The following is a 23,496-nucleotide window of genomic DNA, read 5'->3' as shown; positions in this document are numbered from 1 at the left end:
ATTCTGGCTCCGCAAGACTCACCTGGTCGACCAGCAGCTGGGCCAGGTCAGGCTCACTGTCTCTCAGCTGACTGAGTTTCTTGATCAGTGTGTGTCTGCAGCACAGAAAAGACCAGAAGTCAGGTCAGGGCTGGGTGCTGCACAACCAGCCCAAGAGCCTCTACATTCTGAGGACTTTTCTGGGAGGTTGGGGTTACCGAAACAGTCAACAAGACGCATGGTGGACGGTCCAGTCTAAGAAAAAAGGCACAAAATGACGGATTTCCGAGGACAGAAACACTACCAACAGGAATTTAAAATATGAAAAATATGTTATTAGTTTAGGTATAAAAGCAGTCTTAGAAACTCATAAGCATAGAAGAACAGCCAGGAGACGTGGCCCAGATGTGAAAGCACATTGCAACTTGATGCACACGTGGGGACATGAGGGCAGCAGGTAGGGTCACTGGCCAGCCACCCAGAACACAACTGGATTTCTTATACCAATAAATACAGACACTGACGGGAAAAAGAGAAAGATTTCTGAAGCAAAATGCAAAACACACAAGTCAAAAAGAAGAAAATGATCACTACAACTCCCTAGGAATTCTATTGTTTTCTACATAGTGTAAGTTTATGGCATTTTTTTTCTATCTGATCTTTTTCCTAAGATACCTCCATCAAAATGGTAATTTTTCAAATGGCCAGAGTTGAGACCTTTGGTATGGGGCACCTAAGTGACTGACTTCAACTCAGGTCATGATCTCACACAAGGAGTTTCAGCTCTGTGTCAGGCTCTGTGTCTCGCCCTCTCAAAAATAAATTAAAACGTTCACATTTAAATTTTTTTTTTATTTTTATTTTTGAGAGACACAGAGAGCAGTGGGGAGGGGCAGAGACAAAAGGAGACAGAATGCAAAGCAGGCTCCAGGCTCTGAGCTGTCAGCACAGAGCCTGATGCAGGGCTCGAACCCACAAGCAGTGAGATCATGACCTGAGCCAAAGTTGACGTTTAACCGACTGAGCCACCCAGGCGCCCCTAAAACGTTAAATTTTTTTAAGTTTGTTCAAACTGAAGGCACTGGGGAAAGTTTGTATAACTGCTACGGGGTACGGGGCAGTCACAGTCTAAAAATTCACCTGGACGTCGCTCTGAGACTTAGCAATCCGCTTTGCTCACGGCGCCGGTACGGTAGGAAACCCTTATAAGAAAGCCACCAGCCAATCTGCACGCACGACAGGTGCAGGCCAACTCTGGGAAAACATGACCTAAGGGGGGCCGTGCTGGGTACTAGGGAAATTTCACTATGGATTCCTTTGGTTCTTTAGAATTCTGAACCCGGTGCACAGATGAACAATTTTCAAAGCAACTAAAATTTAAGAATCGCCTGGCAGTAAGAACGAGCCCTCCATACGGCTCTCCCACAGAACTACTTGTGTGCCAGCATTAGGTAGAGGCTGGGGTCAGCCTCTCCGACAGGCGCCCACAGCTGAAGCCTTGTGTGCCCCTGGGACAGAGGCCACACGCACACACTGGTGCGGCTCCCGTTGCCGCCTGACCGGCCGCGAGCCGCGTCTGCGCGCTCACCCGATTCCAGGTGTAGTCACTTGGCTCACGAAGTACAATAGGAACCTCTGCCCTCTCCCCAGCAGTCTAGACAAAACGTATGCTTATAAAACAAACGTACATAACATACATATAAAACAAGCATTAAAAAGGATATGATAAAGTGAGTCATAATGCAAAAAAGACACAAAAGTACAAGGCCAGAGTCCAGAAGAAAATACGCCAGATGGGCTGTAGTAACTGTGGTTGGGGACAAGAGGAGGGATGCTTGCTTTTTGCTATTTTGTAACATATTTGGTAACCTGTTGATAGAATTTCATTTAAAAGTTATTACTGTAGGGGCGTCTGGGTGGCTCAGTTGAGCGTCCAACACTGGATTTTGGCTCAGGTCACCATCCCCAGGGTCATGGGAGTGAGCCCTGCGTCGGGCTCCAGGCTCAGCACAGAGATGGTCTCTCTCTGCCCGTCTCCCCTGCTGACACTCTCTCAAGAGAAAACAAAAAAGGACAGTCTTAGAGGGCATGTCATGAGAAAGCCAAGCCAAAGGATGGTCCATGCAGGGCCCTGGGGACCCCCGTGCTATGCAAGCAGCGCGCACGTCCTCGTCCAGGTGAGGGTAGCCGGGCCGTGAGCCAGATGGGGACAAGAGTGTTCACAGCAACCTGTTGCCACCAGCCCCCGAACGGAAACTACCCCAAAACAGCCTAACGGTGCTAAGGCAGACTCCTATTTCTCAGCTACAAACACAAACCCGAGCCACCCTCCACGCGGACTGTCTCGTGCCGAGTCGAGGAAGCAGGACTTTAAAAACACAAGGATTCCACACACGTCAAAGTTCAAAACTGACAACACAGAGCTTCTTCACGGATGCGTGAATAGACAGTAGAGCCACGGCGAGGTGAGGAAATGACTACTCCTGCAGCGAGGGCTCTGGTGACCTCTGAGGACAGGGACAGACTCTAGTGGGAAACGGGGGCATCTGAATGAAGGCCAACAAGGTGGTTTTTTAGGACCTTGTGGGGGACAGTTTAATAGTCATCAAACCACGTAAGCCTTGTGCCCTCCTGAGGTGTCGTAAACGAAGGTAGCGCACAAACCCACTCACACACACGACGCGGCAGGTCGGAAACGCGTGCCCGGGGCCCGGGCCGGGAGCCGGCGGCCCTACCTGGGGTTGATCTCCAGCGTGGGCTGCAGGACCTGAGCACGCTCCTCCTGGGTCTTGGCCAGCTGCTGCATGCGCAGGAAGTGCCGGGCGGCCCCCATCTCCAGCACGGTGATCATGGCAGGGTGGGTGTCCAGTCGGAGAGTCACCTACGAGCCAGGCCAGGGACCAGAGGTGAGGGAAGAGCTGGAGGCGGGGGCCCCTGGGCTGCAGGGTCTGGGCCATTCATGAAGCTTCCCCGGGTGACACACACAATGCAGGTCTCCAGGGTCACCCCTCCCTTGCACTCACGAGAAGGGAGTCTGAGCTGCCACCACACGAAGTTCCTGGAACACATCCCGATCGTGGACTCCCGCCTCCTCTATCCCCCACCCCCCAAAACTACTGGTCTCTAACGTGTCTGTTGCTGTCCCAGGTCCATCTGGCCTGGGTTAACTAACCTCTGCTGCACGGGGGCCATGGCCGGGTCCCACAGCGGTCAAGGACCCCGCAAGCCGGCTGCTCCCCTGCCCAAGGCCCCAACCTCTCCAGCACGTCCTCCCTTAATCCTGCCCATCCTCCCTCTGTCCTGCCTGTCCCAATGGCCTGAGCCCCCTTCCCACGGCTCCCACGGGCCTGGATTTCATCCACTACACCTGCCACCGAACGTTCGAGATCCTGCTCCCTGTGGGCCTCTCCCTTGCCACCCAGAGGCTCCGGGCCTGCAGACTCAGGCCAGACTTCTGGGCCTGCTGGACCCATGGCACGGCAACGGAGAACCTGTGCCGGGATTCAAATCCAGCTCCCGGACTGTGAGCTGTGATGTGGGGAAGTGTTCCACCTCGTCTCCTTCGTGGGTCAAATGCACTCGTTCTACTTAGCTTGGAGGTCACCCTGTGACCTCGGAGGTCATGCTGTGCATGACACAGCACATGTCACAAAGAGAAATCCCGGCTGTGCGCCTTGGCTCTCAATGCTCACTGCCCGGAAGCCACACAGGTCCCCAGATGCCACCTCTTACAGAGGTGCCTCCTCTGCTCTTGGCTGTTCCCACCCTGCACACCTTTAGCACCACGCCTGGAGATGTCCCTGTGCCAGTGACTTCACGCTGAACACCTGTCCTCCGGCTACCATGGCCTTCTCTTGTAGGTTCGAGCTGGACTGCTCAGTTGCCAGCTGCTCTGGACAGACCTTATGTGACTTGCGCGTTTCTGCCCAGAGCCGCACATACACAGCCCCAGGGGCCTGAGTTGGCTTGTGCTCCGTATCTGGCCTCAGCATCAGAATTGGCCCTTCTGTTCCTGACGCCAAGAGGGACTAACTTGCCTCGCCCTCTCGAGCCAGACCAGGCTGGCCCCCTGGAATGGATCAGGGAGTGAAGAGAAATAGGCAGATGCCGAGCTCCCAAGGCCGTGAGACGGTAAGAGAAACAAAGACTACGCTTAGGTAGACTCCATGACTCACCGGGGATCACACACGCGTAGGGCACACACCGCCTTGGCGGCAACAGCTGGAAGCTTCACCTGAGAAGGATGCTCGGCCCAGGACCCTCAGTCGGGACCCCGACCAGGCTGTTCGCCGCGGGACTCCCCCAGCCACGAGGCTGGATGTCGTGAGCACCGATTTGATGTACGAACCCTTCTCTGTTCTTCTCTACGCTCTCCCCCTCTTTATGTTACTCTAATGGTTTGATTCCGTATATTCCCTTTCCTTTATAATTAAAACTCCTCCACGGAACGGAAGTACAGCTCCTGTGAATTACGATTCAGAACACCGGCTCGCTGAGACCCACCCAGACTCCTAAGAACCTGAGTTGGGCAGTCAGCTCCCCGTGTCCTCGGCCACCACAGCGCCTCGGGGACAGCCAGCTGGGGACCTCCCCCCGCCCGTTCTCTGCTTCCACCTGCTCTACAGAGTGGCACACGTACGCCCCTGGGCACTGGCGCGCGTGCACACACAGGCGCGGCAGCAACGCGCCGGTCTCCCCCTCAGATCACGACCGCGGGGAAGACACCCACAGGGCCGGCAGCCGTGCGGTCCCGGAGGCCCATGGCGGCCGGGTGGCAGCCCGTCTCCAGAAGGCCTCACCTTCACGTTGGTGACACGTGACCCCAGCGCATTTCTCATCCAGGCCATCAGGTCCTCCGTCTCCTTCTCGGACAGGCGGTCACTGGCTACAGGAGGGTAGACGGGAGCGGGCTCAGAGCCGCCCACCCCAGGGCATCCCAGGGGGCCTAAAATGCTGATGCCTCAATACCGGGTTTCAAGAAGGCTCCCTCTGCCCCTGTCGGCCACTGCCGCAGAGACAGAGGCTTCCCGAAAGGACTTCATCTAAAAGTAAGCAGATTAAATTGGATCCCAAAAAGGACACTTTGGGGGCACCTGGCTGCCTGAGTCCGTGGAGCATTCAACTCTTGATCTCAGGATCAGGAGTTCAAGCCCTATGCTGGGTGTGGAGCATAAATTAAATTAAATTAAATTAAATAAATAGACAGACAGACAGACATCTTTGGTTGCCTGAGGCCCATATAATTTTGTGAGAGCTTTAAAAAGAATCTCTAGGGGCGCCTGGGTGGCTCAGTCGGTTAAGCGTCTGGACTCTGGATTTTGGCTCAGATCATGATCCTGCAGTTTGTGGGATCAAGCCCCACATCGGGCTCTATGCTGACAGCACACAGCCTGCTTGGGATTCTCTCTCTCTACCCCTCCCCTGCTCACTCTCTCAAAATAAATAAAATAAACATTAAAAAAAAAAAAAAAAAAACGACCACTTCTGATTCTGTTGGAAGCCAAGCTGGAGGGAGCACTCAGACCCCCAGGATCTAAACAAAAATGTTTCCCATTCATCATGAAGATGGTCCCCAACAGCTTCCTCTGTGCAGGCTGGGGACCCCAGATACACATGAGAAGAGAAAAAACTCCATACGAACCCAGCACTACAAGATGGAAGAGGCCGTCTTAGCCTCCTCTGCACCCCCAGGCCACCACCCACACCTGGGCCCAGAGAGAAGGGGAGCGAGCCTACCCGGGGACCCGTCCTCCAACTTCTCCTCCTTATAGTGATCAACAACGATGTCCGTCTCCACAGAGATCAGCTTCTTCTTGTCAAACTCACGAAGGTGTAGCAAAGTCAGTTCATCGAACTGCTCGTAGCAGAAGAGAACCTGCGAGAGCCCAAGAGCATTGGCGTCGGGCCTGGAGAAGTCTGCCCGCAACAGGACAGAGCGGAGCGTGAGGCCAGGGCCGGGTCCTATGTCTGGAAAGGCCATACTGGGGTCCGGGGGCTTCCTCAGCCTCATGGATACAGTGGTTCACCAGATGGTCCCGAGGGGGCCCTAGCAGTACGAGTAGCAGTAGGAGCGGTGACTACGGAGGAGCCCCGTGTCACCTCCCAGAAACACACAGACTAACGGCAGCCTGGCTGGGCCTCAGGACCCCTGGACATCAGCTGCCTCACGTGGCTTGGCTCTCCCGAGCACGTTCGGCCACTGTCTGGGGCTCAGACCCTGTTTATCCCGTCTGGACCCCAAGCCGTGGCCCACTCACCTCCATGTTTTTCTGCTTCATGGCCTCATAGTAGGGTGAATGCTCGGCCAGGTGCCGGCTGGGGGCGCACAGGTAGTAGATGGTGCGGGTGCCAGGCCGCATGCGGCCGGCATAGTCCGAGAGACTGGTCAGCTGCCCAGCAGGCAGTGCCGAGGACTCGTACCGTAGCAGCTTTGCAATATCCTCCTGCAGACAAAGGCCAGGTCACTCTCGTTCTAGGTCCTCGTTCTGAAAGCCTCCCAGCTGCCTTCCACAGGCTTTGGAAGCCTATGGCTACCGGGAGGAAGAGGTCTGGCCGGCCTCATCCCTGGCTGCCGGGCCCAAGGACGGCACTCGGCCCCTGGGGGGCTGAGGGGACTCCGATGGTATCCGTCGGGTCCCACATCAAATGTTCGGGGGACCCCGGAGAGAACCTTCACCCTAGCTGGTCCGGGGCCCCGTGGAGAAGGGCTTTCTGGTACACCTGTCCTAGACCACTGGTATACTACCACTGTCCGTGGCAGAGACCTTCCCAGACCCAGCATCCTCTGTCCATCCCCGCCTCCTGGGCACGTGGATGAGATGTGGAGGCTGCATTCCTAGCCTTCCTCACGGCAAGGACTAGCGCCGGCCCGTGGGGCACAAATGACAGTGAGCACGTATTTAAGGGGGAGCCAGTCCTCCTCCATCCGGGCAGCTGAAGGTCAGTGTGCCCGCTGGTGTCATATCCTTGATGTGGGAGCTGCCTGCCGATGGTGGAGCAGCGGCCCCAAGCTGGGGCCTGGGTCCACAATGCCACCAGCCAGCATGTGACTTGAGACCTCAACTCTGCCTCGTCTCTACCAGTGACTTCTCCCTGATCATCCGGCACAGACATGTGGGGCGGGGGGCGGGGGCGTGCAGAAGAACACGGTGGAAGAGCAGACAGCCTGTGCCTAGAGCTGCTGGAGTCTGCCACCAACAAGGAGGGCTGAGAAGAGGCTGTGGCGGCCTCAGCACGCCAGGGCCCTAGGTCCACCTCCCACGACCTGAAGAACCTCCTGGGGGACCCCAGATGCTCGGTCACCTCCTCCTTCCTCACTGCTAAAGATGAAATCTCGACCCTCGGAGTGACTGCTTAATGGGGCACAGGTGTCTTTTTGGGGAGACGAGAATTTTCTGAAGCTAGACGGCCGTGGGTGCACAACTTGCGAATGTATGAAGGGCCACTGAATTGTTCGCTTTGAAAGTGTGAATTTTACAGTATATGAATTATGTGGCAATTTAAAATTGGCCAAAAAATGTTTATGGAATGACTGTATTTTTTACTATTTACTTATTTTTGGACGAAAGTCCCAAATGTAAGACAGTAAACCAACAAAATCCTAGAGGAGACAACAGGCGGCAACCTCTTTGCCCCCGGCCACACCAAGTTCTTACTAGACCGGTCTCCGGAGGCAAGAGAAACAAAAGCAAAAATGAACTATTGGGACCTCATGAAGATAAAAATATTCCTAAAGCAAAAGAAACAATCAGCAAAACTAAAAGGCAACCTCCGGAATGGGAGAAGACATCTGCAAATGACATGCGGATAAAAAGCTATTATTCAAAATCTATAAAGAACTTATCAAACTCAACCGCCCCAAAACAAATAATCCAGTGAAGAAATGGACAGAAGACATGAACAGTTTCTCCAAAGACGACATCCGAGATGGCCACCCCACACATGAAAAAAATACTCAACGCCACCCATCATCAGGGAAATATGAATCAAAACCACAAGGAGATACCACCTCACACCTGTCAAAATGGCTAACATTAACAACTCAGGCAACAAAACATGTTGGCCAGGATGCGGAGAAAGAGGATCTCTTTTGCATTGCTGGTGGGAGTGCAAACTGGGGCAGCCACTCTGGAAAACAGTACGGAGTTCCTCAAAAACTTAAAAACAGAACTACCCTATGACCCAGCAGTTGCACTACTAGGTATTTATCCAAAGGATACAAAAATGCTGGTTCAAAGGGGCACACGCACCCCAATGTTTGTAGCAGCACTATCAATAGCCCAAGTATGGAAAGAGCCCAGATGTCCATCAAATGGCAAATGGACATAGAAGATGTAGTATATATATATAATGGAGTATCATTCAGCGATCAAAAAGAATGAAATATTTCCATTTGCAACAAACTGAATGGAACTACAGAGTATTATGCTAAGTGAAATCAATCAGAGAAAGATAAAGATCATATGATTTCTCGGGGCGCCTGGATGGCTCAGTTGCTTGGGAGTCAGACTCTGACTCAGGTCATGATCTCACGGTTCATCGGTTCGAGCCCCACATCAGGCTCTGTGCTGACAGCTCAGAGCCTGGAGCCTGCTTTGGATTCTGTGTCTCCATCTCTCTCTGCCCCTCTCCCACTCATGCTCTGTCTCTGCCTCATAAAAAAAAAAGATCATATGATTTCACTCATATGTGGAATTTAAGAAACAAAACAGATGAACATGGGAGAAGGCAAGGAAAAATAAGATAAAAACAGGGAGGCAAACCATAAAAGACTCTTATATACAGAAAATGAACTGGGGTTGCTGGAGGGAAGTGGGTGGGAGAGGGGCTACATGGGTGATGGGCACTGAAGACGGCACTTGTTGGGATGGGCACTGGGTGTTGTATGTAAGTGATGAATCAGTAAACTACTCCTGAACTCATTACTACGCTATGTTAACAGGCCTGGATTTAAATTTTAAAAATACGTATATTTACTCATTTCTGAGTCAGAGAAAAAGAGACCACACGTGCCTGTACGACCAGGGTGCAGTGCAGAGCCTAATGCAGGGCTCAAACTCATGAATGGTGAGATCATGACCTGAGCCGAAGTCAGACAATTAACCAGTTGGGCCACCCAGGTGCCTAATGATCGTATCATTTTTAAGTATTTGAACTCTGGCCCCAGAGGCACCACATTGAAGGATTTCCGCCAGGGGCACATGGGTGGCTCAGTCTGTTAAGCGTCTAATCCTTGACTTCAGCTCAGGTCATGGTCTCGAAGTTCATGGGTGGGAGCCCCGGGTCGGGCTCTGCACTGACAGCAACAGTATGGAGCCTGCTTGGGATTCTGTCACACTCTCACACACTCTCTCTCTCTCTCTGCCCCTCCCCTGCTTGCACATACACATGTATGTGCTCTCAAAATAAACAAACATTAAAAAAAGAAAAGGATTTCCGCTAGTCACCCAGAGAACATGCCTTTCCCACCCCAGGAACCAGGCACCTTGCCCCGTCCCCTGCCTTTAGTGATCTCCTGAGCACCCTGAATGCTGGTGGGAGGAGAGAGCGCACACCCACCTCCTTCCGGCATCAGGCGGGGAAGAGCTCGGTGCCGTGGGACGTGGTAGGGAGGCTCCAGGATGTGGCGCCAGGCCTGCTGCGTCCAACAGAGGCCTGGAGGCCAAACGCTGCCTTTACTGACCCCCGCAAAGTGCCCGGCTGTGCCACGGTCACGTCCCAGGAAGTTTGGATTTCTGGCCTCCACCAGATTCCTCCACAGCCCACGGCAGCCCAGAGAAAGGCCCAGAAACAAAGACCCTACCTTGACCTCTTGTTCAGCAGTGGTCACGATGCCCTCCCTCATGAATAAGCCATAATCTTCAAAAAACTTGGCATATTTTTCAGGGTCTTTTTTACTCTGGTCAACGAAGAATTTTATCAGCCTCTGCTGTAGAAGGTCCCGGAGTTTCCTACAGAACAGAAACGCGTCTACCATCAACAAACAACTTTCATGAAAGACGAAAGGCAGAAGCATATGAAAAACGTTCATCCCCACTAATGACCAAAGAAGCAGAAACAATACACTATTTTGGTGAAACTAAAAAAACGTGAAGCAAAAAGGGGACCCCTGACAAAGCCCAGCTGGGGAGACACCCCTAGTAGCAGGAATGCGAACCGATCCCCACCCCGCCACCCTTGGGGAGGACCACAGCCCGGGAACCAATTGCAGATTACACTTCAGGAAACCGGAGGCGGCGAGCTTTATGGACCAGGCATCACACCGTGGCGCACAGGACAGAAGGCAACTGTGAACAGCCCCCGGGCTGAACGCTAAAGAACAGTCTGAGCATAAAAAGCAGGAGGGCCATTAAACGTCACCGCCTCTAATGGTCCATCATGACATCAAAAAATGGTCCGCTGAAATGACGCTGAAATGGAAAGAAACACCAGAAAAATCCCAACGTGGATAAATCACAGCAAACAGTGTGTACGTGTGTGCAAAGACCTACCGGTAGCTTTCTGTGCACTGGAACTCTGCGCTTAGGAGCAAGGCGGTATACACAGCACGCACACGCACACACCAGTTTTATAAAACTTGGATTTCTTGGGGAACAGGGTGTTTACTGCGGCATTTCACAGTGGCGTGAAATTACGAGCAACTTCATGAGTGAAATTAAGGGTATTCTTATTTTTGGGCACCCGGGCTAAGTCATTAAGCATCTGGCTTCAGCTCAGGTCATGATCTCACGGTCTGTGAGGTGGAAGTCCCATATCGGGTGAGCCCGTACCCCGCCTTAGGGTGAGTCCTGCTTCTCTCTCTCTGTCCCGCCTGGGACTGCTGCTTGTGGCATTCTCTGTCCCTTGCTCACTTGTGCGTGCTCTCACTCTCTCAATAACAGAAGACCGTAATTATTTCCTTATGATTTTGCCTTTCTTTAAAAACCAGTGAAATTACAGTGTATTTCTGTAATAATCCAGGGCGGGAGATCAACAGTTTCCTATTCATCTAAGCTTTCCTCTCTGCTCCCATCCTGAACAACTCAGACCTCTAACCACGGGGCAGGACGGGACAGCACCCGCACCCGGGCTGGGGCAGCCACAGAAGCTGGGACAGGACGCACCAACACGAGGGGGGGCACTGGCCATGGCCGACCCATTCTCTGGCGGGGTCGGGAGCAGACATGGGCAGGGACAAGACCAGGACGTCCCAGTGGTGCCAGCTGGTATTTGGGAGGCTCAGCAGACATACGAACACGTACTGATACAGAAGTACAGACGCCCATCAACACACGCAGACTTCACACGTTCCTTGGCTCTGACTGCTAAGAGGGCCTGGGAGGAGGGACACCCCAACAGCAGTGGTGTCCCCAGGGCGCAGACCCTGACTTCTCAGTACCATTCTCTGTTCAGAGGAACCAGGGCTCCTCAAAGGAATAAGCAATTCCAGGGGGGTCAGGACAAGACGCAGGCAGAACACAAGGTGAGCCTGGACCATCTCGTGCCCAAAGCGAGGAGGCAGAAAGTAAGGTGGGGGCGGGTGACAGGCAAAGGCGCGGGCTCCCTCCGCTGGCCCGACCCGGGATGGTCTTGGCATCAAGATCCATAATGAAAGTAACAGATCACAACCCGATGAGTAAAATGGGAAATCGGCTCCCGCACACGAACACACCCTACACTGAACACGCGGGCCGACACCGCCCCCGCCAGTGACAAAGGGGGAAAGTAACTGCACACGGAGAGGCTGGCAGACGCCCCCTCAGCCAAGTGCTACGAGAACCTCGCCAGGAACGGACTACTCACAAGCGAGGGCCAGCTTGCCAGGCTGCGGTCACTGCTCTTCCTGCACCCGATGCAGGTGTACCCGCTGGCCGGCATGACCTCTCTAACTCACGGTTTCTGCAACCGTGACGTGGGGCCCTAGTGGTGCCCCCGCAAAAGACTACATGGGCCACACAGGAAAGGCTCCGTACAGTCCCGGGGGAGAATCTGCACTCGGGAACAGGAGCCGCTGCTACAATCGGGACAGGGAGCAGAGAAATGGAGCCACCTCAGTGCAGAGGGATTCCACAGCGACCTCTCCACAAGAGGGTCACCTGCACACCAACACATCAGAGGTCTCCTGGCTCTGTGGTTGTTCTCTGCCTCCTCCAGCTCAGATGCAGCACGCCTGGGGTCTCCCCTGTCACGGCCACCAAGGGAGGGCACGTCTCCCCCAACACACGGCCCCCCAGGCCAAGTCCCGCAGCAGGGCCGCTCTCTGCTCCCCGCCCCTTGGAAGTCGCCGGGGCCCCTCGGGGGTCAAGGTGAGCACGCTGAGGGGGCTGCGTCTCCCGCAGGCGCCCGCCCTGCCCCTTCCTCGGCGGCTTACCTGATGAGCGCGCTCTCTTGGAGGAGCTCCCGACTGAGGTTCAGGGGGACGTCCTCACTGTCCACCACGCCTGAGGGAGACACAGGCCCATCAGGACCGTCCCCGGGCCCGCGCTCTGCCCGGCCCTCACTGCACACCCCTCCGCCTCCCTGCCAGGCCTTCCCTTCCCCCTCCCAACCTGACTCCAAGTCCAACCATGCGTGTGTGACAGCGAACTGGCGAAGGACAGCGTGGGGAGACTCACTGGGGCACCAGATGCCGGCCCGAGTCCTGCTGATGCCCCAGAGCTCGTGCACACAGCCCAAGTCGTGGCAACGTGACCAGAAGAAAGCTGGTGAGGCCAGGGGGCCTCCGCTGGGGGGACAGTTGCTGAGATTTCAAGATCGGTTTGACACTCTAAAGACCACTTCTGGATTTTGTGTTCACAGCCCTAAGTATACTGTGGACATTCTGCACGTCGTATGCTAAGGTGATACGAAGGTTTAGGTGCTGAATTCTTTTTAAAACTATAATCTCGCTCGGGGAGCCTGGGTGGCTCAGTGAGTTAAGCGTCCGACTTCAGCTCAGGTCTTGACCTCACAGTTCATGAGTTCGAGCCCCACATTGGGCTCTGTGCTGACAGCCCAGAGCCTGGAACCAGCTTCAGATTCTGTCTCCCTTTCTCTCTGCCCCTTGCCCATTCTCACTCTGTCTCTCTCTCTCTCTCAAAAATAAACATTAAACCTGAAACTCATGGGATGCCTGGATGGCTCACTCAGTTAAATGTTTGACTCGTTTTCAGCTCTAGTCATGATCTCAAGGTCATGAGATCCAGCCTCACATCGGGGTCCACTGGGCATGGAGCCTTCTCGGGATTCTCTTTCTCTCTGCCCCTCCCCTGCTCATGCTGTCTCTCAAAATAAACTTTAAAGAAAAAGGGGAGGGGGCGCCTGGGTGGCTCAGGTCACGATCTCACAGTCTGTGACTCTGAGCCCCAGATGACTCTGTGCTGACAGCTTAGAGCCTGGAGCCTGCTTTGGATTCTATGTCTGTCTGTTTGTCTGTCTCCCCCCCTCCCCCACACACTCTCCAAAAAATAAACATTAAAAAACAAAACAAAACACCATAAAAAACACCTGAAACTTACAAGAATTCAAATTAAACGTGTTCTGTCACTCTGCCCCACCTCAACCAAGACGTGGTGGTTGCAGAGGGGAAGAAGCTTCCTGGGTGGAGCTAAGCAGCTTCCTACGGCCGCCCTGGGTCTGCCCAGCTACCCCAGCCTGCCGCCGTGGCTGCCCACCGCGACCCGGTGCTCAGGGCAGACGAGCACTCTCTGCCGAGGTCGGCACCGCAGGCCACGCACGGGGAGCCGCTCGGTCCCGGGGCTGCGGGGCCTCGACTCACACGACGGACACGGGCATCAGCGCCGTACCTCGAACGAAGCGCAGCCACTTGGGCAGGATGTCAGTGGCCTTGGTCTGGATGAGGACCTTGCGGCTGTACAGCGCAATGCTGGAGCCCATCTCCCGGCTCACGTCAAACATGGATGGTTTCTGGGGACAAGGAAACAACAGTGTTAGGGACCCACGAGGAGGCAGAACCTATGATGTCATGTGGGAGCACGAAGGACAACTCAGAGCCACCCCTTCTTAGGGAGGCCTGTGCCAGGAGCTGCGGGGGGACACGTGGTGACTCAGAGGAAGAGCCTAGGGAGGACCCCGACAGGCCCTCGGCAGGGGGAGCAGGGCAAGGGACTTCCGTGGGCAGCCGCTGCCCCCCACCCGTTCCCCCTGAAGGACATAAAAAGCAACAACCAGCATGTCCCTGTGAACAGAGCCAACGTGCTAGGGGTCAGGGCCAGCAAACAATAGCCACAGACCAAACCCAGCTCAACACCTGGTTTGTGCAGCCCCAGAGCAGCTTTTCCGTTTTTAAATGGTTGAGAATGAAAGCAGAACGAGACTCTCTCATGATATGTGAAAAATACACGAAATCCAAACTGTAGGGGCTATCAAGTTTCCCGGAACACAGCCGGGCTCGCGAGCGGTTCCTGGGGGCAGCGCTCCAGGCCACGTGGGGCCTGTGAAGCCCAAACTAGTCACAACCATCTGCCGACCTCTGCTCTAAAGCAGCATTTTGGGGCCTGCATCCCGCACGCACACCACGCTGGGATCCTGCTAATACGGAGGCTCCATTCAGGAGGTGCTGGCGGGGCTGAGATCTACACTCCCCAAAACCCCAGGACACGCTGGGGCTGCTGGTCTGCGGAACTCAGCAGCGAGTCTCACAGTGCTTTCCCAAGTGGGTAGCCCTGGGATCTATGGGGGCTGCCATCAAAAACACCAGGAACTTCTGCCAACCCCCGAGCAGGTCTCCCTGTTTACAGGATTCATCAGAACCTTCACCGGGCTACTGCGAGCCAGGGGGTTTAAGGGCCAAGCGCAAGCACAGAGTGCCCACCAAGACATCAGAGCGCCACGGCGCCCCTGCCCTGCGGGCCTCCTCCGGGCCCCTCGCCCAACGGTTCTGTTCCACCAAGACAGCATGTGCAACACCCCTCCCCCTGCGCTCATCCATCCGGAGGCGGGGGCTCTGCTTTTACTCTGATGCTGCCAAGTTAGTTTTTGTGATGCCTGTGATCTGTCCCCTTCAGGGAAAGTGCCAGCTCTGCTGAGAAATGCGGTCACCTTGGGCGGTGCCCCCACCCCAGGGAGCAGCAGACAAGCACTCGCAGCGCTGCCCCGAACTTGCCGGCCTCACCATTTCCGGCACGTAGAAGATGCTGCGGATGTTGAGAGGCGCGTCTGTCCTGTAGTGCAGGGTGTAGCGGGGCCTGTCGTGGGCCTGAGCGATATAGCGGTAGAACTCCTCGTGCTGCCACTCGCCCACGTCCTTGGGGTCCATCATCCAGACCGCCTGGAAGTGGACAGTCACAGGGATGCGGCGTCTAAGATACAGCCTCCCAACGACCACACAGAGCTGGGCCGCTGGAGCCTGTGGACCCAGGACGAGCCAAGGACCAGCCCCGTGGGACAGACAGTGTGGGGAGGGGGGGCTGTCCCACAAAGACACACAAAAGGTTCTAGAACGAGTGTCCCCTCCCTGCTACAGGGTGTCAGGAAGGGCCAGCCCAGAGGACGTGCACGGGCCTGCAGGACGTCACGAACAGACTGAGTAAATGGACAAAGAAATGTGGCCTGGTCGTGGAACCAGAACCTGGCCGTAAAAAGGAAGGGAGCACCAACACAGGCTCACACGGATGAACCTGGAACCATCATGATGAGAAGCCAGACACATAAGGCCACAGTGTTTGATTCCACACTGATGTGAAGTTTCCAGAACAGGCACACGAGTGGTTGTTGGGGGCTATGGGAGGGGAGATGGGGAGTCACTGCTAATGCAGGCAGGTTCCTTTTTGGGGCGAGAATGTTCTAGAAAGGGACTGTGGCGATGGTGAGCGCACCAAGGACCAATGAACTGCACAGCGTGAGCTATACCCAGGGCACGAGGACGGGGCACAGAAGGGTGGGGATCTCGCCTTCCGCAAGGGACCCCACTGCTGGCACAGGGCCACCCAGTCCCACCTCGGTCCCTCTGGCCCTGAAATGTACCAACCTGTCCCCACAGCCTCCCCTGAGCCCTTCATGCAGCCCAGGGTCTCACCTGCAAGGTATTAATGCGCCTTCCGTTCAGGTACAAGGGGAAGCTGACAAAGTTACTGTATTTTGTCACTACATCTGGAAGAGACACACACGTGAAACAACAATGAACACGGAGCTTCTGGACGCAAAAGCTGTGGAAGTGGATGCAGGGGTGACAGCACGCCGGAGGACTCAGTCTGGCCGTCTCACAGGTGGAAAGCCAGGTCACAGCAGGGACACTGTCCTGCCTGCACAAAGTGAGCAGAAGTGCAAGGAAGCAGATAGATGTCTTGAGGCCCAGGCCACCGTGAGACGCCCACACCTTCTTGGCGGCATGAACAGAGTTCACGGGAAGCGCTCGGCACCTCTGATGAGCCGTCAGTCACACACGACAACAAGACCACCGCACAGAAGCCCCCGCTCTGGGTTTCGGTGAGACGTGAGGGACGCATCTTCCACACAGGCAGAGCACGACACCGAGGGTGGAAGACGGAACAAAACCTGACCGCGCCAGTGGGCCTGGCTTCTGGTCCCGCACGGAGCCACAGGGGCTCTGTCCCAGGCGGGTCTGGGCCGCCAACCCCGGAAGCGCCCTAAGCCTGCCGCGCACGCATCACAGTGGCCCAGACTCCCACTCACCTCGAACACGGGCCTCGCTGGCAAACTCTGTGCTGTCTGACTTGAGGTGGATGATGATTTTGGTCCCAGTTCTCACTCCCGAGGCTTCAGCGATTTCAAACACCCCGGAGCTAAGAGGTGGGAAAGGGAAAGCCAATCACACAAAGCAAAGCTGACGAGTCCTCCACCTGGGACCGTCGATGCCCAGAAAGACAAGCTTGGGTGCCACCGTTTCTGAGCCCATCGTGTCTCCTCCAGGGAGAGAGGCTGCCGGGGTGGGGTGTGGGATGTGGGGCTGGGGCGTGGGGCTCTCCCGATCATAGGCGCCCCCTCGTGGTGTTTAGGGTCACCCGAAGTGACCCCGCTGCTGCCATGCGACACTGGGTGGAAAGGGCAGATGCACGGAGACGCGTGTGAACTCCCGGTTTCTGAACCTCTGGCAGAGGCCAGGCGGAGAGACTGTTTCCCAAGTACAAAAGGAGGGGATGTGCCCCCAAAAGGCACCCTGTCCCTATCCTGGCCCGCTTCCTCTGAACATCTCCTTGGCGGAAGGCACACAGGAGCCTCAGCTGTGACTGAGGGGGATGGGCTGCGCTCCCATCGGGAGAGCAGGATCCGGAAACAAAGATCTGGGGCTACTGAAGTACACGCTTCCAGGGGCACCTGGGTGGCTCAGTCGGTTAAGCCTCCAACTTGGGCTCAGGTCATAATCTCACGGTTCGTGAGTTCGAGCCCCACGTCAGGCTCTGTGCTGACAGCTCAGAGCCTGGAGCCTGCTTCAGATTCTGGGTCTCCCTCTCTCTGCCCTTCCCTAGCTTGTATTCTCTTTCTGTGGCTCAAAAATCAATAAACATTAAAAAAAAAAAAAAATGAAGTACACGCTTCCGTTTGGCCAAGATGCCGTTCTCCTCCAACAGTCTCGAGGTTCTCCTGGACCCTCCAGCTAACGGCCCCCATGCGGGCCGGCGAACAAGCAAGCATCTAAGAGGCAGCTCCTGGGGCCTGAGTGGCACAGGAGGGGGCGGGCAGGCCCGGGAGTCCGAGGTGGGAAGCACTCAGGAACGGGCTCCTGCACGACCAAGTCCAGCAAGGCCGGCTGGTCCCGAGGCCACGCTGGTGACAGGCCGCCCTCTGAAACCACACACCACAGGGGACACCCACATGCCATGGGCCATCTGCAAGGGAAGGAGGAACCAGCTCCCAAAGCCTGAGGTTCGGGCTTCATAAAAAAGCCCACAAAGGTCCACTGGCATTTTGGTAAGAGACCCTAACTTCCCAAGGGAAGTGGTAACACTTTAGCTGTGTGCCTAAGTGCGCCTCAGTGCACGCACCTGGGGCGGCCCCGTGTGTGACGTGAGGCCTGCTCTCACTTACTCACCCATCTGAGAGCCACTGGTAACCAGGGCTGCCCGGGTCCGCGGAGCGGGAATACACCTCCACTCTGTCAGCCACCATGAAAGCCGAGTAGAAACCCACTCCGAACTGGCCGATGATCTTGCTGCTGGCCTCCGTCTGGCTCTGCAGCGCCTCCAGAAAGGCCTGTGGTGGCGAAGGCTGGTCAGAGGAAGGGTGCCCCCTCCCCAGAGAGAATAGACGTTTGTGACGCCCTGTGTCCTTTCCGGAGTGCAAGCGGAGGTCACACTTAATCCTCAACGCAATCACACCGAGTGGTTTTTCACCCCAGGTCACACACCGTGGGGCAGTGTGGGAAGTGACGGCTGAGGGACCCCAGATGGGCTGTGGGACGCTGAGTCCGTGTCTAACTCAGAACCACAGGCCTGCCTGTCGGCCGCGGGCCACACTCCTCGGGTGCAGGGGCGGCGGTGGTCTGAGGGAGTGGAGCACAGAAAGCAGTGGTCCCTGGAGTTCGGGATGTCGGGAGATGCCTAAACGTGCCTTCCGCGTGTCTCCCAGATTCTCAGCTTCATGCAGAAACAGTACGCACCAAATACAGATTTTGATACGGTACAGAAGGCACTAGATTTTTAGAACTCATGTTACCGACGTTCCTAAGATTAAAAATAAAGTACAACAGGGGCGCCTAGGCGGCTCAGCCAGTTGAGCGTCTGCCTTCAACTCGGGTCATGATCTCACGGTCTGTGGGTTCGAGCCCCATGTCGGCCTCTGGGCTGACAGCTCGGAGCCTGGAGCCTGCTTCGGATTCTGTGTCTCCCTCTCTCTCTGCCCCGCCCCCGCTCACACTGTTTCTGTTTCTCTCTTTCAAAAATAAACACTAAAAATAAAGTAAAACGCACACATTCATCACCACGATCACGTCTGTGGAGGAAGTGTTCCACGATGGCTGTGGACCACATTTGGATGTCGAACACTTGAAATGGGGCTACTGCACCCGAGGAATGAAGTTTTATATCACGTTTAATTGAAATCCAAACAACCATGTGTAGCCAGTGGCTACCGTATGTGAGGGCACAGACTTTCCTCGACAGGGATGGACGTAACCAAAGATGTAATGCGGACCGGGGCGGGGTGGGGGTGGTGGTTGGCGAGTAACGGTTATGGTAACGTTTCTTAAAAGTAGAATTTCTGCAAATCACCTTGGACCAACAATTAAACTATTTCAAGCAGTTTCGTAAAGGACTATTTTAGGCACCACTTAGGCCCACGAGACAAACAAAAAGCATTTAGTCGCCAAGGAGAAGTACACAGGCAGCTGACGGCCACCTCACCCTGGTCGCAGGCTGGCAGAGGCCCCGTGACCGCCCGCCCGCCTGTCCCCACAGAGGGGCCGTGAAGGGCCGCCTGCCCGCAGACGGGACTACTGTGAACGGTGCTGACAGGCAGGAGAGGAAGGACGCCGCCTCTGCCGGGCCTTCTGCCTCGAGCTGAGGGAGCTCAAGCAATCGCTGAGCAGGGATTTGGAGAAAGGCAGGAGGCACAGCGGTGCTTTCCAGACTCCGACAGACAGGCTTTGAGCCTGGGGTCGGCCGATTTCTAGCTACGGGCAAAGTACTTATTTTCCACCTCTTCATCGACAAAAAAGAGAAACCACCTCAAAGGTCCCCGTGATGGCAAGGAAATCACATCCTAGTGTTCCCACAGCGCCAGCACAGAGCTCACACCTGAGAACATTCCTGCTGAAGCTGGCGTCCTACCCTCTCTGGTCGGAGCTGCCTGGAGGAAAGACCCTGGAGCCCTGAGCGGGGCAGCGGCTGCAGCACCCGAGGATGGGGCCACGGGGGCTTACCTTTGACCCCGACCTGGCAATCGTCCCCAGGTTGGACACCAGCTCCTCCTGTGTCATCCCGATGCCAGTGTCCTGAGGAGAGAGGCACGCTAAGCTCCGGGCTACCAGCACGTGGGGGAGCTGGGACAGACACGGGCGGACAGCCCCAGGGGCAAGAAGCATCAGTTATAGCTGCCAGTGAGGACCCAGAGAAGTCACACCCCACACGTCATCAGAGAGATTAATTCTAGTCACATGGGCCAGGCCACACTAGAACGCTCCCCACTAGCAGACACACACAGACCAAAGAGACAGAGTCCAGAAACACAGCTGCACAGACTGTGGTACTTGATTTTTAACAAAGGTTCCAAGATAATTCGGTGGGGGAAAGGAAAGTAGACAGTGCTGAAACCAGGCAGCCACGGGCACTCGACCCTGGCCCTCCCCTTACACCACACCCCAAACAGACTGCAGACCCAGAGCAGGAGCGAAGACTGCAGAACTTCTAGAAAAAAACACAGGGGAAAATCTCTGACCGTGGAAGAGGCAGAGATTTCTGAGGTTACCGAAAGGACAAAACAGGGAATGAAAAGGTGATAAACTGGACTTCATTACAATTTGCTTTACAAAAATCACCTCTAAGAAAACAAAAAGGCGAGCCACAGAATGGGAGAAGGGTGTCTGCAAAGCGTGTATCTGATATGGAGCTTCTATCCAGAATATATGAAGAACTCTTACAACTCAACAGAAAAAAACAACTTGACTAAAAACAAACCAAAAATCTGGACACAGGAATATACAGAAATGGCAAAGAGACATGAGAAGATGCTCAGCATTAACCCTGAATCATCAGGGAAATGCAAATTAACCACAATGGGACTCACAGCTCATCCACTATGATGGCTAAAATTTAAAAGGCTGACAATAACAGGTGTCGGCAGGGATGTGTGGAAGCTAGACCTCCCCTGGACATACGCCCCTAATACGAATGCAAACCAGGAGACCACTTCGGGGAAGTCAAAGTTAAACACACACTCACCCAGCAGACCCACTCCGACATACTCACCCAAGAGACATGAAAACACGTGTCCACAGCAGCTTTACCTCTAACACTCCCAAAATGGAAACAACCCAAGTGCCCATCGAGTGGTGAGTGGGGAATGAACCGTGATACGGGCACAGAGCAGAATACTTCTCCGGGTAAAACCAAACAAGCTACTGCTACGTGCTGCACTATGGATGCGTCTCAAAGCATTATGCTAAGTGAAAGAGGTGAGACTCAACCTCTGTTCATATGGAATTCTAGAAAACACAAAGCCAAAGGGACAGAGAGCAGATCAGCGGCTGACAGGGACCACCGGGAAGGGAGAAGGAAATCTGGGGGGAGGAAATCATGATGGAACCATGGTTCCATGAATGTGTACACTTGAACCTGGTGAACACTTTACCGTATGTGAGTCTTTCCTTGAGAAAGCTTCTTTAAACAACAGCAGCAAAGTAGGCGCACACACGTGGAACGGAGGCAGTGAGTGAGCAAGAGAGCCCAAGGCACGTGCTCCAGCACAGTCCTGAGCGGCCAAACCAAGCTCACTGGGTGGAGGCAGGAAGTCCCCGTCAGACATGTCCGCTCGGACCCCACGGGAGTGCGTCCTTCGGCCTCGCAGACACACCTCCCGCACTTCCAGCCATCACCCCAGGACCCTGAAAGCAGCCGTTTCGGCATTATTACGTCCCTCACGCCCTCTGTCTGATAAGCCCCCCACTTTTGCCTTTCTTTCTGACCTGAACATATTCAAAAGGCCACAAGAGCCAAAAGTATTACTTCATCTAAAGCAAGACTGTTAATCCAAATGGCAGGCTGCAATTAAAAATAGTACCACAGGGGGCGCCAGGGGGCTCACTCGGTTGGGCGTGGGGGCTTCTGATTTCAGCTCAGATCAGGAGCTCAGGGTCGTTGTTGGGTTCTGAGCTGAGCATGGAGCCTGCCTGGGATTCTTTCTCTCCCTCTGCCCCTCTCTGTCTCTCACACACGTTCTCTCTCTCTCAAAAGAAAAAAAAGTACCACAGAATACATAACAACACAGGGGAACTTGCATTACACGAGAAAAAGCACAGTTAAAAATGTAAAAAGTACATAGAAAATACATGTATGGTTTAAAAATGTTTAGATATGTAAGTAAATGCAGACCCCAAAAACCTAAATTGATATACGCTAAAATGGTAACAGTGGTTAGCCTCGAATGATGGGGTGATTTGAAATTTGCTTCTGTTCGGCTTATCCGTGTCTTCCACATTTTCTACACTGAATGAGCGTTATTTTTACACTACGTGAAAATAAGAGTTAACGATGAAGACCGTCGGCGCATCACTTGGAGCCTAGAGGCGTAACAAAAAGGCAGGTCCTGCGCACACGACAAGCATCAGGGCGCTTCGGAGGGTACCTGGATTGTGATGGTGCCTTTCTCAGCGTCCGTCTGTAAGTGAATCTCCATTTCTGGCAGCGTTTGGCCTTCAGACACCAGCTTGTGCCGCAGCTTTTCCAAGGCGTCGCTCGCGTTGGAGATCAGCTCCCGTATAAACACCTGCGGACACGGAAGGACGATGCCAGCGCCGCAGAAGCTGTGCGGCGTGCGGACCCCCCAGTGTTCTCAGACACAACTCACTGTCCTCGGGGGCAGGTCACAAAATGATGTAAGGCCCTGACAGCCCTGAGGAGGAAACTCTGACCCTCAAAATCAAGCCCGAAGTCAAGCATCAATCTGTTTCGTCAGCTCAAATTTTTTTTTTTTTTAATTTTTTTTTTTTCAACGTTTATTTATTTTTGGGACAGAGAGAGACAGAGCATGAACGGGCGAGGGGCAGAGAGAGAGGGAGACACAGAATCGGAAACAGGCTCCAGGCTCTGAGCCATCAGCCCAGAGCCCGACGCGGGGCTCGAACTCACGGACCGTGAGATCGTGACCTGGTTGAAGTTGGACGCTTAACCGACTGCGCCACCCAGGCGCCCCATCGTCAGCTCAAATTTTAAGAGCCCCGGGTGAGCACTTCTTACTCGACTCCTGACCAGGGATGTCCAAATACCTATCCCCCAACCTGGGTTTCTTCTGACCCTTGAAGAAGGACCCATGGCTTTAAGGAAGGTCGAGAATGTGCGGGGAGGAAGGAGCCCCAGGGCCCAACCACCGGTGTCTAGAAAGCACCTTTACCTCAAACAGCACTTCCACCTACACAGACACACCTCTGGGTGCCACGGGGCTACCTGAATACAGTGCGTGACAGAACAAGGCTTGAAAGTATTCCCTAAAAAGTCCCTTTTAACTTTGGAATATCGTGCTCAAAGTTCCCCTTTGCACTGCAGCAATAATGAGCCGGCAGTGGACCGTTTCTCCTCTCCCACACTGCCTGTCACCCCTCACTCCGCTTCATCTCCCTGCCCCCCTCGCCAAAGGGCTGGGGTCTCCCTCCCGCGGACTCACGACACGACTCCACCACCGCAGAAATGAATCCCAGCAGGGCCCCCGTGCCAGTATCTGGAAGGGATTCTAAACTATCAGCAAGATCAATTAACCCCCAGAGTCAATCTAGCAGGAAGAATCATCTGGGCCTATCTGTCCGTGAAACCCGAATAGATTTTAGTTAAAATCCTCTTGCCGGTAGCTAAGATCCGGACCTGTCGAGATTTAATGTGTTCTCACAGCTAAGAGACTACCTAGCATTTCCCCAGAAGAGCATAAAAATCGTGT

General features: G+C 54.6%; 1 protein-coding gene across 1 annotated transcript in view; it reads right to left on the bottom strand.

The window, feature by feature from the left end:
* The window catches only part of TRAP1 (TNF receptor associated protein 1), a 47,165-nt gene that overhangs the window by 349 nt on the left and 23,320 nt on the right, over window positions 1-23,496 (bottom strand). Inside the window, exons 4-17 of the mRNA XM_086692157.1 lie at window positions 22,195-22,335; window positions 19,775-19,846; window positions 17,948-18,108; window positions 16,591-16,700; window positions 15,974-16,047; window positions 15,071-15,226; window positions 13,743-13,863; window positions 12,329-12,398; window positions 9,782-9,929; window positions 6,237-6,422; window positions 5,716-5,854; window positions 4,779-4,864; window positions 2,715-2,860; window positions 23-95 (exon numbers count right to left, since the gene is read on the bottom strand). Coding sequence (XP_086548283.1) covers window positions 23-95; window positions 2,715-2,860; window positions 4,779-4,864; window positions 5,716-5,854; window positions 6,237-6,422; window positions 9,782-9,929; window positions 12,329-12,398; window positions 13,743-13,863; window positions 15,071-15,226; window positions 15,974-16,047; window positions 16,591-16,700; window positions 17,948-18,108; window positions 19,775-19,846; window positions 22,195-22,335 — 1,683 coding nt within the window. The remainder of the gene's footprint in view (window positions 1-22; window positions 96-2,714; window positions 2,861-4,778; window positions 4,865-5,715; window positions 5,855-6,236; window positions 6,423-9,781; window positions 9,930-12,328; window positions 12,399-13,742; window positions 13,864-15,070; window positions 15,227-15,973; window positions 16,048-16,590; window positions 16,701-17,947; window positions 18,109-19,774; window positions 19,847-22,194; window positions 22,336-23,496) is intronic.

Source organism: Puma concolor, chromosome E3 (genome assembly GCF_028749965.1).
Source record: "Puma concolor isolate L17-30 chromosome E3, mPumCon1.1.hap2, whole genome shotgun sequence".
In the NCBI taxonomy this organism is placed as follows: domain Eukaryota; kingdom Metazoa; phylum Chordata; class Mammalia; order Carnivora; family Felidae; genus Puma; species Puma concolor.
This window is presented reverse-complemented; position numbering and strand designations above follow the sequence as displayed.